Below are 18903 nucleotides of genomic sequence, written 5' to 3' on the forward strand. Positions count from 1 at the left end.
ATCCAAAACGTTCTCTTATTTTCATCATAACTTGCTTAATTTTGATGCTATTAACGTCTTATGAAGCTCATTTGATAAGTATTCCAAAGTACTTTGACAAGTGTTTAGTAGGTATATTTTATAAAATGCATCGTTTTCCCGTTATTTCAGGTTGAATACTTAAATTTGCGTACTCGTCAAAAAAAATATACCTTCAATTACCCATAACTTACTTTGAATTAACATTAGTGTACTTCTTTAAATGAGAAGTGTATTCAACTTTTTATTATCTTTAATTTTGGTAATAATAACTTTTTTGTAAAAGCTTATAGTTTTTGAGTTACACGTGAAAAACAGCTTTAAAACATGCATTTTTTTACGAAAAAATAAAATCTTTGATCTTTAATAACTCAAAAAGTATTGATTTATATTAATAATTTTATATAACAAATTTTGCTTAGAATTTGCCCCTTTATCGATTTATGGTATTATTTTTAATGAAATAATTTTCACCTCCGAGAAGGGGTGGCATCCACCCCCAGGGTAAAAGCGCAAGTTAGCATCATATCACCTTTGTTCCTTGAGGTATCCTCTAACTACTCACCAATTTTCATAAAATTCGATGAAGGTTCAACGAAATCGGAGGTGAAAACCTCCATTGACTCCACTATATAGCGAAACAGACATATTAATACTGATATGAAGTCAGGAACTATATAGACGATGACGAGAAGTCTCAGAAGAATAGTTGTCATGTTTGCCTCTCAGTTTTTTAGTAACGGGACGTGGGAATACTGGCTTCTATTCTTCTTATATTTTCCCTCTTCATATCCCTCTTGCCCTTAGACCTTGTATCCTTACAGTTGAAGGTCCGTACGTCATGGAGAAGATTAGCGATATCATCTACCGAATAAGTAAGATTCCAAGGGGAAAGCTGATGATAGTATGTGTTTTCTCCATAATAAAAAAATTTCTCTCAAAAAGATTCACTGAACAAACTTCACACTATTCAATACTGTGGATTGGAACTCTGGTAGAAAGCGGAAGAGAAAACACGTAGTCACTGGAAAAAACGATTATTTTGTCATGGTTTTGTATGCCGGACAAAACCAACAATAAAACAAAGCGTGAAAACCAGCCTTTAGGTGTTTTTGTATTGGAATTGAAACCTTGAACACTGAAAACAAGATGAAAAATCATAATTGCTAAACAATACTTGAACCAAATTTATTCGAAATGCATATTTGTTGTTTAATGATATTCAAAACAATTAAAAATGAAAAACTACGTTTTTTAAACCTATTTTCTTATCACATTTTCTACAGTGCTTATCACTTTTTAAATAAAATCAATGTTGATTCAGTTTTATCAACATAGTAGAATTATTCATGATAAAACGAGTATGCCTACTTTTGGCCCCATAAATATATACACTCCAGACAAAAATGTTACATGGGATCTGATAAGTCAGCTCCTTCGCCGATTAGGGCGCTGCGATCTCAAAAAAAACTTTCTCTCTATGCTTTTTTTAAACCAGGAGGAGTAAACTAAAAAGGCAGATTCACACCCAAGAAAGTCACTAGAAGAATTACCAAATACATCTTTTTTGGTTGATCTTGTCGGTCTTCGAAGGTAATCCATAAATATTATATTATACTAATACGTCGCTAAAGAGTTCTAAATTCAAGTGTTTTTTATATACCTAAAAGCAGACTAAAAATCTAAAAATTAAAGGAATAACACAAAAAATCGCTGATATAACTCAATTAACCTATGAAATGCCAATAGTGTCAAAATTTCATAAATGTGATTAGTGTCAAAATTTCATAACAGTGGAGTAAACTTGCCGAGGTTGGACCAATTACAAACAAGCATTACGGCCCGCTAAATTTGAATTACACTTCCTGTAGTCCAGAGGAATAAGGTTTTTGTTGGGACACTTGAGCAGCCAGGTTGCAAATGGGTTTTTTGGGTACTATATACCTAATACATTATAAATACAAAAATGCCTGTCACACTTCGGACGAGAATTTTAGTTGTTAACAAATAAGTGTCAAAAATTGCAGTTTTTTCGTTTAAATCGCTGCAGGTAAAAATAGGGTAATTAAATGTCTTATGAGCAAAGGTTCAAGATGGCAGTTTTTAAATGTTGGCCCGATCATTTGTTGCTTCGCTAATTGCAAAATAAGACTAAAATTTCGAAAATAAAAAATTTGCTATAACTTTGTGAAAAGGAACTTAAGATTGTGTTATTGCATGAAAAGTTAAGACAACCAGTACATATCATTCTCAAAAAATTTCAAGACGATCCATCAATTAGTTTAAATTTTATTCAATTTGTTTATCCCAAAGAGCTTTTTTTGCAATATTATTGTTCAGAAAATAATGATACAGCAAATCTCTGGAAACACATGAAAGAAAAACACTTATATTTTCAAAGCATTTAAAAAAATCAATAAAAAAGTCATTTTTATCATTCCAAAAACATTTTACTAAAGTAGAGTCTGCATATTGACTGTACTTTATGTAATATTGACTGTAGAGTAAATCAACTTTGGGATTTCAAAATCTGGTATTTTTACACGAATTTTCAAAACAAAAAATTTTCGTCTAGGTTAAGTGCGGTCAAAGTTAGCCACTTTTATTATTTAATTCACAATTACTTCTATACAGGGTGTTTGGTAAAGAATGGGCCATAGCTTAACCTAAGGTTGCTGAGGTTAAAATAGGCCGATTTAAGCTAACTTACCTTAGTACAAAGTTTATAATAACCGAGATACAGGGTGTCAAAGTTAAACTTTTTTTTTATTTATTATTGAATATTTCCTGACAGGTATGAGATAACAACATGAAATTTGGTATGTGGGGGTTTTTTGGGTCGAGAAAACTAAATTCCTTACCAGAAATTATGTATTGCCCAGAGGGCGCCACATACGCCTTTCAGCACTCATTTATTACGTTGAATTTTTTTTATCCCTCACTCTGTATAATTTTGACATTAAAATTTTTATTCTACTATTAGTTTTACTTAAAAAAAGGTATACTTCTTTCATCTCCCTAAACTTAACCGTTTTCGAGATAAACGCATTTTAAATCTGCGATACACCATCATTTTTAGCATAATATCATTGTAGTTACACCCGAAAAATAACTTAAAACCATAATAATTGTGCCAGTTCTCAAATTTATGTAAATGCATCGCAAATACCATTTGAAGAAATTTGCGTTACATTTTTGGATAATTTTATGGTTTTAAGTTATTTTTCTGGTGTAACTACAATGATATTATGCTAAAAATTATGTTGCACCGCAGATTTAAAATGCGTTTATCTCGAAAACGGTTGAGTTTAGGGAGATGAAAAAGGTATACCTTTTTTAAGTAAAACTAATAGGGGAATAAAAATTTTAATGTCAAAATTATACGGAGTGACGCATAAAAAAATTGAACTTATTAAATGAGTGCTGAAAGGCGTATGTGGCGCCCTCTGGGCAACACATAATTTTTGGTAAGGAATTTAGTTTTCTCGTCCCAAAAAAACCCCACATACCAAATTTCGTGTTGATACCTCATGCATGTCAATAATATTCAATATTAAATAAAAAAAAAGTTTAACTTTGACACCCTGTATCTCGGTTATTATAAACTTTGTACTAAGGTAAGTTAGCTTAAATCGGCCTATTTTAACCTCAGGAACCTTCTGTCTTTATCTTGCTCAACTGGAATTTGTTTATTTATTCTGAGAATACATTATTGAATCTGTATTATGTTAGATATATTATTTTTGATTTTATTTCTTAATATGTATTTTTTATATTTTATTTTAAAATAAATGAGTATGAGTTTCCCTCTTCTTAAATAAGTATTTATTTGACAAACCTTTCCTTACCAAATATAAAATTAATTACACATCTGGACCTCGGAGGTAAACTACACTATGTCATTTCGAGCAACTGTGTTTAGCATGTGTTTGCAACAAAGTTTAGAGCACTTAGGATGTTAATAAAAATCTGATATATCCCATAATTAGTTGAAAAATATGAGTATATTTTAATGATAATATATAACCAATGTGTATAATCCAACTAATAAAAAACACCATGTCGACATAGTGTAGATTACCTCCGAGGTCCAGGCGTGTAAACAGTAATACTGTGATGAGCACTCTAATAACCAGCAAAATAGCGCAAAAAATGGAAAACATATGTTGTGAAATAAAAAGAGATGTAAAATTATCTATAGGAACCTATAAATTTACATTACATAGTTTGTCACCTTTAGATGTGTGGGAGGAGTATGACAACTGTCACAGACGTCTAAAGGTGGGAGATTATGTAATGTAATGTAAATTTATAGGTTCCTATTGATAATTGTACACCTCTACTAGTTTCATCTCCTTTTATTTCACAACGTACTATATGTTTCCATCTTTTGTGTCATTTTGCCAGTTAATAGCACGCTCATCACTGTATACCATTATTTATGCAGATGACATAGTCCTCTTAACAAGAAAAAAAGCTGAAGTTGTTTAGAAACTTGAGAGGTGAAGCAAGAAAATTGCATGTCTATAAATGAAACAAAAATAAAATATTAAGTGTATTGAAATGTGTGGAGAGATGAAATAGAATAAATTTTTCACACTAAAAACAGGAACAAAGGCATACAAAATTGAAAATATCTCAACCAATTCAAGTATTTAGGAGTGGCAATAATTGATAAATGGGAAGAAGAAAAAGAAATAGAAAAGATACTACTAAGAGTAAGCTAGTAAGCAGATCGATGGTATATGATTGAAGTCAAAAATGTATGTAGGACAACTATAATGCAAAAATGTATTATGAAGCAGTTATTTTAAGTGGCATTGTATGCTTGTGGCACTTGAAACAATGAATAAGAAAGATGAAATGAAAATAGACATAGTACTGGTAGGGGCTGGCAGTTCTGAGTTAGGACTGGCAAAAAATAATAGATATGGAAAGTCAGGTGGCTAGGTCAACATTACTTGAATGTAAGAGCGACATGTAAGAGATTATTTTTGGAGGAAAAAAAAGAGAAAGACCATGAAAAGAGTTGCTCGAAGCAGTAAGGAGATTTGGATGATATAGAAGTGTAGAATTGGAGGAGGAGCGTTAATGTCCAGTAGAAATGGATAGGCTATATTTACTTTTGTGCTGTTATTTGGGTAAGATTGTTAATATTTTATATCAATATTGTTGTTGCTTGACAAAAATTCTTCTAATAATTTAATTTTATCTGACTCATTCAGACATATATTTATACATTTTAGAGTAGGTAGATGACTTTAAAACAATATCGCCAACAGTTATGAGTTGCAATCCTGGGGCGATTTTATTAAAATATAGTTAATTCGATTACATAAAATCAACTTTAACTCAATAATATCCGTCACAAAAAATTTATAGCATGTGATCTGTCTTTAAGAATTTAAACATTAAGTAAATTTAATTTCAAACTTAAATTGAGGCTTATTCCCATGAAAATAGTAATTGCATTTTATACGAGTTCCACCTGTCATGGTTTCTTCCTTGTTTTTAAGTCAGATGAAGAATATAAACATAGAAGAAAGCTTACACCATTAATAAAAAGGCAGGTAATACTAGGAAGTACCAGAGTTTTATTTGCTTTGCTTTCTCTCATAAGAAATAAATTATATCTCCCAGTGCTTTCTCTTAGAACTTTGAATATTTCATTAAACCCCATTACTCCCAACCAAGAATAAAGTAATATCACAGTATTCTGTTATACTGGGGTAATATCAAAGAATATATTTATACTTTCCTTTAATATGCAATCCTTTACCACAAAGAAAAGAAATCCTTTACCTCATAATGGAAATAAATTATGAGAGGTCATTAACCTTTGAAAAAATAGCATGTAAGATTTAGAAAAAATAAAAATGTAAACTTTCAATCAATAAAATAAACTTTATTTAACTGAAAACATTTTAATACTTAATCTAGTTTCAAAAAACAAATTAAATATAAAAACATTGCAAAGATATTTAACTTGACGATTGACAGTTTTTAGTTGGTGTTCTATGTCAAAATTGCTTAAAATCCATAATTTTTCAGCCTCGAGATCAATCTTGGCCGAGATCAGCCGAAGACTCGTTTATAAAACAGAACGTGGTCTTGAGCTCGACGTTGCCCTAAGATCGTCTTGCCTGAGACCGATCTCGAGATCAGTCTTGAGTACTGACTATAAATACGGGGCTAATTGTCATACCCATAAATTATAAGGGGGGTTGCGGCCCTGACATTTTTTTTTATATTTTTGAACAAAATTGTCTGCCTTGATTTTATATGGTGTAGAATTTAAAAATACATACTACCCTTTTCACTCTTCTATCACCAACCCCTATTTTTAATAGCCATTTATATAATTACAACTATAAAATTCTCCTATCACAGTGTTAGCTGTCATACTCCTCCGAGGCCGCTTGACCGATTTTTATGAAATTATAATGTATGGTGGGGATATGGTACATGTACATGGGGTGTACATATCGTACTCTACAAGACTACGAGTACATACAAATTTAAAAAATTATGATCAAAATCCATCAAAAAGCTCCGGAGATATTAATAGCAGCATGTGTTTGAAGAATCAATTTCATTTTTTGAGTGCACGGATTTTAATAATTTCCCTCCACCGACCACAAATCGCTTTCGTTAGAACGCCATTTTTAAAGCTTTATTAACCACTTTGTTGAAGTTCAAAGTATACTCAAACTTTTACACAAAACACCTTGAACTTCAAAATGGCGCTAGTTAGGTTGCTTAATTGTTATAAACAAAGTAGCTGTGAATTAGATAAAGAAAGTGGCTAACTTTGACCGTAATTAACCTAGTCTAGAGTCAATACTCTAGTCTAGGACTGAAAGGTAAGTAAAAATACCTTAGTCTAGAGTCAATATTAACAAAGTTATTCAAATTGTTTATAAGCCAAAAATGACTCTTAATTTAATAAAAAAAATTCGGAATGATAAAAATGACTTTTTAGTGATTTTTTTAATTACATTCAAAACATAACTATTCTTCTTTCACGTGGTTTCCACAGAATTGCTGTCAATATTATTTTCTGAACAATCATATTGCAAAAATGGATAAACAAATCTCTTTGGGATAAACAAATTGAATAAAATTTATACTAATTGACGAATCGTCTTAAAATTTTTTGTGCATTATATGGACTGTTTAACTCAACTTTTCATACAATATGAAAGTCTTAAGGTCATTTTCGCAAAAGTTATAGCAAATTTGTTATTTTCGAAATTTTAGTTTTATTTTGAAATTTCCGAAGCAACAAATGATCGGACCAAAATTTAAAAAAACTGCCATTTAAAACCGTTGCCCATTATATTTTTGGCGAAATTACGAAAAACCAAAAGATGAAATATGAAAATCTGTACAATTTATTTATTGAAGTTTATAGAAAATCTTTTGAAAATAAAAGAAGGATCCTAGCGCAAAAAGTAGATAATAAAAATAAAACACACTTGTGCTATATTTTGGCACAAGCAAAACTAACCGTGAATTCAAAAAGTTATTACACTGTAAAATAGGTATGAGACTAAATTTGAGTTCATTCAAGAAGAGGTAACCTTGAACTACAAATAGGCCTCTGCGAAATTTTACCTAACAATATGGTACATAGACTCCGATGCGTACGCAATTTTTTCTGTCCATTTGGTACCTATAGAGGTTAATGGGTTAAAGCAGAAATAGAAAAATAAAAATTACGAATCGTCAATAGTCAAAAAGGATGTAAAACTACTTTTTGAGAAGATTATTAATAAAAATAGATTGTTGATCTTTAACTGTTTTATTTTGAATTGGCCCGTTTGTTAGTTATATTCAATGTCTCTGGACGTTTCTTTAAAAATCGGACGGTAGTCGATTGACGTAGTCAACTAGAGCAAGAATTTAGTCATATTAACGCCAATTCTTAATCTGCGGTGCGCAAAATATTTTATAACTAAAGCTACGATGAGTTGCTAATGAAATCAATTAATCGTCTATCATCGGTGTATCCCATATTTTGGTGGGTAACGTAGGGATAATTCAAATGATTTTTGTGAAAGGGACCGTTATGAATATGCCAGAGTAAGGTAAGTACTCAATATTGAACCTTTTTTAAAATCTTACTATTCTAGAACTTCAATCAAAATTCTAAATATACTTTCATAAACAGTTTTCAAAGGTTTCACAAGTTTTCACAAAAGAAAATAAAACGAATATAGGTACTGTGAGTAGTAAAAGCTGAATTATGAATTTTTAATTTAATGTTAAATTTAAAACTTTAAAAAATGGTTCAATATTGAGCTACCTTCCTCTGGCATATCTACTATGACTGTCCCTTACACAAAAAAACACTTGAAATATAAAAATTGCAAATTGTACAAAAATGTGTAGTAAAATTCCATAACTAAACCACACTAAACGCAGCCAAAACGTGTTACGACGTGGGTGCTGTAAATTTTTTTTGGTAAGGCTATTTGGGGTAGGGATGGTGCCACACGATGTTACATACAGTTAGTTATCTGGTCTAGGAGCAAGAATTGACCCAAAATGTTAATTTTTGAAATTTCCATTTTTAGTCACCCTTTTATGAAAAATATGCGGCGTGGAGGTGAAGGTAGTCTTTATGCATCTAAATATATTAATCATATTTTAAATGAAGTAAAAACAGATGTACTCGCAATCATTTATTGTCAAACTTCCGACGACCGGTTTCGCTCTCTACAATATGCAGAGCATCATAATGTCAACGGTTACAAGTAAACTAAATGCTACAAATAAAAACCAGAGTTAGAACATTGTCTAGTTGTAAAAAATATGCTATAAGATCAGGCCAATATTTAAAAATATACATAAATTAAAACCACAGACAAATACACATGTATGCACACATACTTGCAAAAACAAACGCTCTTATGCCCGCAAACACATGCAAATGTATGCGGTCTGTGATTATGCAATGTAAACGTGTTGTACTTACATGCCGTTACAATGAGATTTCTATAGTCTTCAATAACATGATTTATTGCTCAAATTATGCTAATGAGGATTTGATTGGATATACGGACAATGGTACATAGGTTAACAAGTATATGGGCAATTTCTTGAGGGTAGAGAGAAAAGTGGCGAAAGACAGCCAAGAAATCTGTGTTTGATGTTTTGTTTGTGAAATGGAACAAAAAGTGATGTGATCTATTTAAATTTTAATATGTATCGGTTTTAATGTTTTAATTAAATTTATTAAAAGATTTCTATTTATTTATGTGTTAATGATTGTAAGACTGACAACGTTTGGATCAAAAAAATTAATAACTGAAATTGTGCAATTATAACCAAGATGTTAAGGCCATTGCTCCTAGATACTGTTGAGCTAGGGGCAGTGGTCGTAAACAGGAAAAAATAGTTAAACAACTAAATGATTGTATCAGCAGTCATATGGCTGTTTTTTATCCAAACGTTGTCAGTCTTACAATCATTAACACATAAATAAATAGAAAGCTTATAATAAATTTAAATAAAACATTAAATCTGTTACATATTAAACATTAAGTGTCTTTCGCCACTTTTCTCTCTACCCTCAAGAACTTGCCCATGTACTTGTTAACCTATCATGGTCCGAATATTCAATCCCCATTAGCATAATTTGAGCAAAAGTACAACACGTTTACATTGTATAATCACAGACTGCATACATTTGCATATGTTTGCGGGCATAAGAGCGTTTGGTTTTGCCAGTATGTACGCATACATGTGTATTTGAATGTGGTTCTAATTTATGTATATTTTTTAAATATTTGCCTGATCTTATTGATCTTGTAGCATCTTTTTTACAACTAGTGTTCTAACTCTGGTGTTTATTTGTAGCATTTAGCTTACTTGTAAGCGTTGACCTGATGATGATGCTCTGCATATTGTAGAGAGCGAAACCGGTCGTCGGAAGTTTAACAATAAATGGTTGCGAGCAGTGGCGGCTGGTCCTATGAGGCAGGTGAGGCAGTGCCTCACCAGTATACCAATCGACTATTTACGTTATTTCGTTATTTCATCATCAATTCTTTAAATACAATTTAACTGTTTGAAATTTGCTAAATAACTTTATTTTCGTTGTATCATCATCAATAATTCTTTAAATACAATTTAACTTTTTGAAAATTGCTAAATAATTTAATTTTTATTATAAAACTTTTTTATTAACTTTATTTTTATGATAAAAAAAATTAGTACGGCCCTGACCCGTTCTTCATAACACACCGATATACCTACTCTACAAGGTACCATTAGAGGCACTGCCTCTGATACCCGTGTTGAGCTGCCCCCCCCCCCCCCCCACTTGCAAAAATTAAAAAACAAATAGCCCTGATTTATGAGCTATTTATGAGCTCTCATATTCCGCAAACTAAAAATTTTGAGCTCGTTCCACTGAGCAGGAATTTAATACCCTAGTGGGGGGGGCTGAGTCAGCCCCCCCCCACTACTTAAAAATAGGAATATTGAATCGGTTTTTGCGGCAGAATTACGAGTTATTTATGAGCTCTTGAAATTATATAGTTTCGATTTTTGAGCTCATCCCCTTCACCCCCAAACAACCCTTTAATTGATTTAACTTAAGAGAAAGATGCTGAGAAAACTTAAAATATATCGTATTACGGATATAATTTCTATAGCTTATATATTCTAAGAATAAACTATTAAATCAAGGGCATTTCGATTATTGAGCTACAACCCCTTCGCAAGAAAACCACCCTATCTTCCCGGCTTAAGAGAAAGTTGTACTTAAAATGCGTTAAACTAATTATTTGGCGACTACATATCATTTAATAATTTATAAGCTTCCAAATTACGCGCACTTAGATCAGTAAATTGCAATTTATTTTGTATAGTGCAGTCACTGAAGGTAAAAATCAAGGATTACCTTCAATTTCGGTGAACCTTCATCGATTTTCACGAAAATTTGTCAGTGGTTAGAGGATATGTCAAGAAACAAAGGTGACATGGTACCACCTTGCGCCTTTACCCTGAGGGTGGATACCGCCCCTTCTCGGGGGTGAAAATTATTTTATAAAAAATAATTGTACAAATCAATAAAAGAACAAATTAAAAGCAAAATTTATTATATAAAGTTAATAAAATAAGTCAATACTTTTTAAGTTATTAAAGATCAAAGATTTTAATTATTTGTGAAAAAAATGCATGTTTTGAAAAGGTTTTTTGTAAATCACTGAAAAACTGTAAGTTTTTACAAAAAGGTTAATAGTAGTTTAATTCGTATAGCTTATATTCTAAGAATAAACTCTAAAATCACGCGCCTTTCGATTATTGAACTACAACCCCTTCGCAAGAAAACCATCCCATATTCCCGGCTTAAGAGAGGGTTGTACTTAAAATAATTTAAATTAATTATTTGTCGACTATATATTGTTTAATAATTTATGAGCTCGCAAAATATACGCATCTCAATTATTGAATTGCCATTTTCTTTCTATAGTGCAGTCACTGAAGATAAAAATCAACTATGACCTTCGATTTCGGTAAATCTCCATTCATTTTCACGAAAATTCGTGAGCGGATTTTGATACTATCAATTTTTTCTGGATCTTATTTTTGATGGGTATTTCTAAGTACTTTGACAAGTATTTAGTACCTAAGTGTTATAAAATGCATCTTTTTCCCGTTATTTAAGCTTGAACCCTTAGATTTGAACAGTCGCGGAAAAAAATATACATTAAATTACCAATAACTTACTTTAAATTAACATTAAAGGTTTTTCAAGTAAGCAATTTATTATATTTTTTATTAGCTTCAATTTTAGTGATGAAAACTTGTTTGTAAAAACTTACAGTGTTTGAGTCATTTATGAAAAATCGCTCTAAAGCATGCATTTTCTTTCCAAAAATTAAAATATTTGATCTTTAATAACTCAAAAAGTATTGATTTATTTTAATCACATTATATAACAAATTTTGCTTAAAATTTGTCCCTCTCTCGATTTGTGGGGTTATTTTTAATAAAGTAATTTTCACTCCCGAGAAGGGGTGACATATACCCCAGGCTAAAACCCCAAGTTGTTATTGTCAATTCGTGAAAATAAATGGAGATTTACCGAAATCGAAGGTAATAGTTGATTTTTACCTTCAGTGACTGCACTATAGAAAGAAAATGGCAATTCAATAATTGAGATGCGTATATTTTGCAAGCTAATAAATTATTAAACGATATGTAGTCGCCAAATAATCAATTTAAATTATTTTAAGAACAACTCTCTCTTAAGCCGGGAAAATGGGGTCGTTTTCTTGCGAAGGGGTTGTAGCTATATAATCGAAAGGTGCGTGATTTAAGAGTTTATTCTTAGAATATAAGCTATACGAATTAAACTACTATTAACTTTTTGGTAAAAACTTACAGTTTTTCAGTGATTTACAAAAAACCTCTTCAAAACATGCATTTTTTTCACAAATAATTAAAATCTTTGATCTTTAATAACTTAAAAAGTATTGACTTATTTTATTAACTTTATATAATAAATTTTGCTTTTAATTTGTTCTTTTATTGATTTGTGCAGTTATTTTTTATAAAATAATTTTCACCCCCGAGAAGGGGCGGTATCCACCCTCAGGGTAAAGGCGCAAGGTGGTACCATGTCACCTTTGTTTCTTGACGTATCCTCTAACCACTGACCAATTTTCGTGAAAATCGATGAAGGTTCACCGAACTTGAAGGTAATCGTTGATTTTTACCTTCAGTGACTGCACTATACAAAATAAATTGCAATTTACTGATCTAAATGCGCGTAATTTGGAAGCTTATAAATTATTATATGATATGTAGTCGCCAAATAATTAGTTTAACGCATTTTAAGTACAACTTTCTCTTAAGCCGGGAAGATAGGGTGGTTTTCTTGCGAAGGGGTTGTAGCTCAATAATCAAAATGCCCTTGATTTAATAGTTTATTCTTAGAGTATATAAGCTATAGGAATTATATCCGCAATACGATATATTTTAAGTTTTCTCAGCATCTTTCTCTTAAGTTAAATCAATTAAAGGGTTGTTTGGGGGTGAAGGGGATGAGCTCAAAAATCGAAACTATATAATTTCAAGAGCTCATAAATAGCTCGTAATTCTGCCGCAAAAACCGATTCAATATTCCTATTTTTAAGTAGGGTATTAAATTCCTGCTCAGTGGAACGAGCTCAAAATTTTTAGTTTGCGGAATATGAGAGCTCATAAATAGCTCATAAATCAGGGCTATTTGTTTTTTAATTTTTGCAAGTGGGGGGGCCAGCTCAACACGGGTGCCTCTGATGGTACCTCGTCTAGCATATTACGAAGCCGACGGAGATCGGCCGGCAGCATGACTGAGAATAATTTTTGGAAGTGGGATTAAGTATCCTTTCAGAGGCAGGCAAAAATATGCCTCTAGCGTGGTTTTGCAGTTTTAGGTAGTTTGTTAGAGCAGTTTTAGTCTAAGAGCTAGTGAACCTTTTGACTAACGGTCGTCCTGTAAGGCTAGAAATTTGTAGAGTGATAATTCATAGCACACCAAAGCTAAAAACCATGACCTGGCAGGCCTCAGCGGTGCACGTGTATCTACCAGGTGAATCGAAAAGTGCAAATTTAGGGGGTAAAATAAACTTTCTCCTGTAAGGTTTAAATTTAAGTATGTGTTTGAGTAAGTCATTTAAAAGAAATGTGTAAAATGACAGGCGATTCTGAAGAGCATAAGACCTTGCCAGGCGAGGGGAAAGATTAGGGGTTTTTCCTAAATTTATTTTTTTTGCATCGAACAAATTTTTTTTAAGTTTTTTTAATCATTCCAAACAGAAAAGGTCTTTGGTGATTTTTCTCTTAAGTTAATAGTTTTTGTTATATAAGCGATTGAAAATTTTGAAAATTGCGAAATCGACCATTTTTAACCCCAAATCGGATATTTATCTAAAAATCTCAAAGTTGCCAAGGTAGGTAGATATTCTTTATACATTGATTGATGAAATCCCAAAGAGTTTTTTGCAATACAATATCGGAAACCCCTTTGTTTTTTAATTGCTAATCAAGCGGACGCTTCACTGTAGTATAAGTGAGGACGTTTGAGTTGGCATAAATTCATTATCTCGAGAATTGGCAAATTTCAAGAGCAATCTTCAGACAGGTCGATTTTTATTTTAAATTAGGACTTTTTGGCATATATATAATACTAGTGACGTCATCCATCTGAGCGTGATGACGTAATCGATGATTTTTTTAAATGAGAGTAGGGGTTGTGTGATAGCTCATTTGAAAGGTTATTTAATTCTCTATTCACTAATATAAACAATAACATAATTATTTATACAGGGTGTACAAAAAATTTTTTTTTATTAAATTAACTTTGATTAAATTTGACAAATAGAAGAAAAAATTTTTTTGTACACCCTGTATAAATAATTATGTTAATGTTTATATTACTGAATAGAGAATTAAATAACCTTTCAAATGAGCTATCACACAACCCCTACTCTTATTTAAAAAAATAATCGATTACGTCATCACGCCCAGATGGATGACGTCACTAGTATTATATATATACCAAAACGTCCTAATTCAAAAATAAAAATCGACCTGTCTGAGGATTTCTCTTCAAATTTGCCCATTCTCGAGATAATGAATTTATGCAAGCTCAAACGTCCTCAATTATACTACAGTGTAGCGCCCGCTTGATTAGCAATTAAAAAAACAAAGCGGTTTTCGATATTTTATTGCAAAAAACTCTTCGGGATTTCATCAATCAATGTTTAAGGAATATCTGCGTACCTTGCCAATATTGAAATTTTTAGATAAATGTCCGATTTGGGTTAAAAATGGCCGATTTCGCAATTTTCAAAATTTTCAATCGCTTATATAACAAAAACTATTAACTTAAGAGAAAAATAACTAAGGACATTTTCTGTTTGGAATGATTCAAAAAGCCTAAAAAAATTTGTTCGATGCAAAAAGAATAATTTTAGGAAAAACCCCTAATCTTTCCCCTCGCCTGGCAAGGTCTTATGCTCTTCAGAATCGCCTGTCATTGTACACATTTCTTCTAAATGACTTACTCAAACACATACTTAAATTTAAACCTTACAGGAGAAAGTTTATTTTACCCCCTAAATTTGCACTTTTCGATTCACCTGGTAGATACACGTGCACCGCTGAGGCCTGCCAGGTCATGGTTTTTAGCTTTGGTGTGCTATGAATTATCACTCTACAAATTTTTAGCCTTACAGGACGACCGTTAGTCAAAAGGTTCACTAGCTCTTAGACTATTTGTTCTAGTTACGTGTACTTACTATTAGTATAAGAGATACAATAGATGTTTAGAATATGTTATTATGCTCTGACTGGCTGAAAGTCATTTGCCAATGTCAATTAAATAAATAAATTAATAAAAAAATTAGAAATTATTATTTCTTTCATAATAATTCATTTACTTTTAAGTACGCTGTTTATAAAATAAATAAAAAACCAAAAAAATAAAATTTAACCCTTAGTTTATTTAACATAAAAAAACAATCTTATAATATAACCGTAATTTGCTTACTTGCTTGTTTCTATTTGCATATATGCAATACATTTACAATATAATAAAATTGGTTCTAAAATGAAATTATCACGTGTTTGCAGGTATATTGTTTGCGTACCATAATTTCATTTTGGCAAGTGATTAATAATAACAGAATCAGTCAACGGCCAAACCAGAATGATCCTAAGGGGGGCTACAACTGGTGAGTCTCTGGGGGTATGGATTTAAGGCTTTAAGGATTTACGGCATTTAAGGCTATTAACCCCCAACCCCCCCAGTTACGCCACTGAAATCAGTTGTCCGTTGTTTTCATGTAGTATATAATGTAAATTTTGCTTAACATGGCTGTTCAAGTGTTCAACGCTGATGAGCCAACGACGAAACATCTGATTCATGCTGTTTTGATATGTGGTATCATATTAATTATTATTTTTAGCTAAAAAAACAGCTACTATGAGTATTAACTTGTTAGAGACTTGGAACTTTCGTAGCTATTCTTTTGCGAATATTGTTATTTAATATCGTTTGCAAGCCTTAAAATAAATACGGTGACGTTATGACGTCACGAAATCGACCTTCCGGCTATTAAAGAAAATCTAACCATAATAATAATAATCCTCAAGTGTAGTGTGCCTCACCATCTTGTACTATCACGAGCCGCCCCTGGTTGCGAGTACGTCTGTGTTTTACTTCATTCAAAATGAACTCGCATATGCCACCCATTCAATATTTTATTCATATTTTATTTTGTTGCAGGAAGTTCCTAGAGTTCGATTGAAATTAAGAAAGCCAAGGACCGACAGAAAAGTTCAGTGGAGTACAGAAACTGTAGATAATGAGAATATGGGCAAAAAGAAATCAAAATGTAAGTAATTCCTATCAATAATGACAGTTTTAAGTGTCTCCTTATAATGGGCAATAGAATGCGCTTGAGTTATTTTTGGGTAGGTATACCTAAATATGATACGTCCTATTCACTTCTCAGATTAGATTCCCTACCCTACCCCACTCCAACACCGAAGGAAACGAGTCGTCACTGTGTTACCAATGCCCCATGAGAGCAACCATTTGATAAAAACAGCGGAGGACACGCCATGCTATCTAGTTAGTAATCGGCGCCATCAAGTTCAAGAAGCTATTTCCTTGTGGCATTTTTATGATTAACTATTTAATGGGAAATAAGCCACAATTAAATTGAAAAAATAATTTTATTAACGTTTCGAAGCCCAAATCGGGTTTCGTTGTCAAAATACAAAATACTATTAAAATAAACAAAAATGTTGTTGCTAAGTAAAAAAAAATTCTTCTAATAATTTATTTAATCTGACTCATTTATATTGGCAATTCAGACGTATATTATACATTTTAAAGTAGAAGACTTTAAAATGATATCGCCAATATTTATGAGTTGCGTTCCTGGGACGACTTTACTAAAAGATAGTTCATTCGATTACATGAAATCAATCCCAACTCAAGAATATCCGTCACAAAAAAAAATCATAGCATGTGATCTGTCTTTAAAAGGACAAACAAATGCAACGATGACAGTAAATTCTCGCGTTAGAGATTCCATAGTAAATCACGAGGGAAAACCAGGAAAAACCTCGTGATAATATCCCGACATCGTAAGTATTTGGTGTTACATTTAATTTACTTTCAAAAAACTAATACCAAATTCTGACTTTAATATGTTTAAATTATAAATAATATTAATAATACATAGATCTACAATAAGTAGTGTGACCAACTAGCCCGAAAAATCCGGGACATGGCCCGAATTACGAAGTCGTGTCCCGGCGTCCCGGACAAGGCTTCCGGGCCATCCGAATTTTCAACGTTTTGGTAAAATTCTATTTTGAAATTTTGAATACGTTATTCTTCTAATTCACATCAAATTGAATTGGTGGGACGAAAAAAAGTCGACAATTTCTAGAGTTTAATTCTAATACCACATCCAAAACGCATGCATTTTATATCGGTGGACGGTGGACTTTTTTTTGTTTCTGAAATTATCGTCTTCAGAAAAGAAAAATGGCCCGATTTTCATTGAAAAGTCCCGGATTTCAGGTATTTTTTTCAGCCTTGTCCCGGATTCGACTGAATTGGAGTTGGTCACACTAACAATAAGTAATACTAAAATATAAAATTTGTACTAACTCAATATGTTATTGACTTACTAATCGTGGTATTTTCTTTCTATCGACTTCCTCTTTCAGTATGGGTAACCACATCCTACTGCATTCTACCGAGGAATTTGCGACACTATTGGTTTCATTTAGCATAATTAGAGCCGCTTCTTTGATTTTTCTCTTTTTACTATCTGATTCTTTCAGGACTATACTTGAATCTCTCCACTGAACTCTATGTTCATTATCCCATGCGTGTTTACATGTTTGAGATCTATCAAATTCTCTATTTTTAATATAAGACTGATGTTCACTTATTCTAACGTTTAATGGTCGCAATGGTTTAATGAAACCAATTGTGTCGCAAATTCCTGGGTAGAATGCAGTAGGATGTGGTTACCCATACTGAAAGAGGAAGTCAATAGAAAGAAAATACCACGATTAGTATGTCAATAACAGATCGAGTTAGTACAAATTTTATATTTTAGTATTACTTATTATAGATCTATGTATTATTAATATTATTTATAATTTAAACATATTAAAGTCAGAATTTGGTATTAGTTTTTGAAAGTAAATTAAATGTAAGACCAAATATAAAGTCAGAATTTGGTATTAGTTTTTTGAAAGTAAATTAAATGTAAGACCAAATACTTACGATGTCGGGATAGTATCACGAGGTTTTTTTCTGGTTTTCCCTCTTGATTTACTATGGAATCTCTAACGCGAGAATTTACTGTCATCGTTGCATTTGTTTGTCTTTCTAAAGACAGATCACATACTATGATTTTTTTTGTGACGGATATTCTTGAGTTGGGATTGATTTCATGTAATCGAATGAACTATCTTTTAGTAAAGTCGTCCCAGGAACGCAACTCATAAATATTGGCGATATAAGTCTTCTACTTTAAAATGTATAATATACGTCTGAATTGCCAATATAAATGAGTCAGATTAAATAAATTATTAGAAGAATTTTTTTTACCAACAACATTTTTGTTTATTTTAATAGTATTTTCTATTTTGACAACGAAACCCGATTGGGGCTACGAAACGTTAATAAAATTATTTTTTCAATTTAATTGTGGCTTATTTCCCACTAAATAGTTAATCATCAAGTTCAAGGGCTTAATGCATAGACATATACATACAGTGCGTCCATAAAGTAACGCATAATTTCATTATTTCGTAAACCGGCGACTTTAAGGTAAAATCCCGAAACAG

At 31.8% G+C, this 18903-nt stretch overlaps 1 protein-coding gene across 1 annotated transcript in view; it reads left to right on the forward strand.

Moving 5' to 3' along the window:
- Window positions 1–18903, forward strand: part of LOC126890782 (succinate--hydroxymethylglutarate CoA-transferase-like) — a 91915-nt gene that overhangs the window by 52781 nt on the left and 20231 nt on the right. Inside the window, exons 4-5 of the mRNA XM_050659974.1 lie at window positions 15169–15196; window positions 16310–16418. Coding sequence (XP_050515931.1) covers window positions 15169–15196; window positions 16310–16418 — 137 coding nt within the window. The remainder of the gene's footprint in view (window positions 1–15168; window positions 15197–16309; window positions 16419–18903) is intronic.

Source organism: Diabrotica virgifera, chromosome 8, assembly GCF_917563875.1.
Source record: "Diabrotica virgifera virgifera chromosome 8, PGI_DIABVI_V3a".
NCBI lineage: Eukaryota > Metazoa > Arthropoda > Insecta > Coleoptera > Chrysomelidae > Diabrotica > Diabrotica virgifera.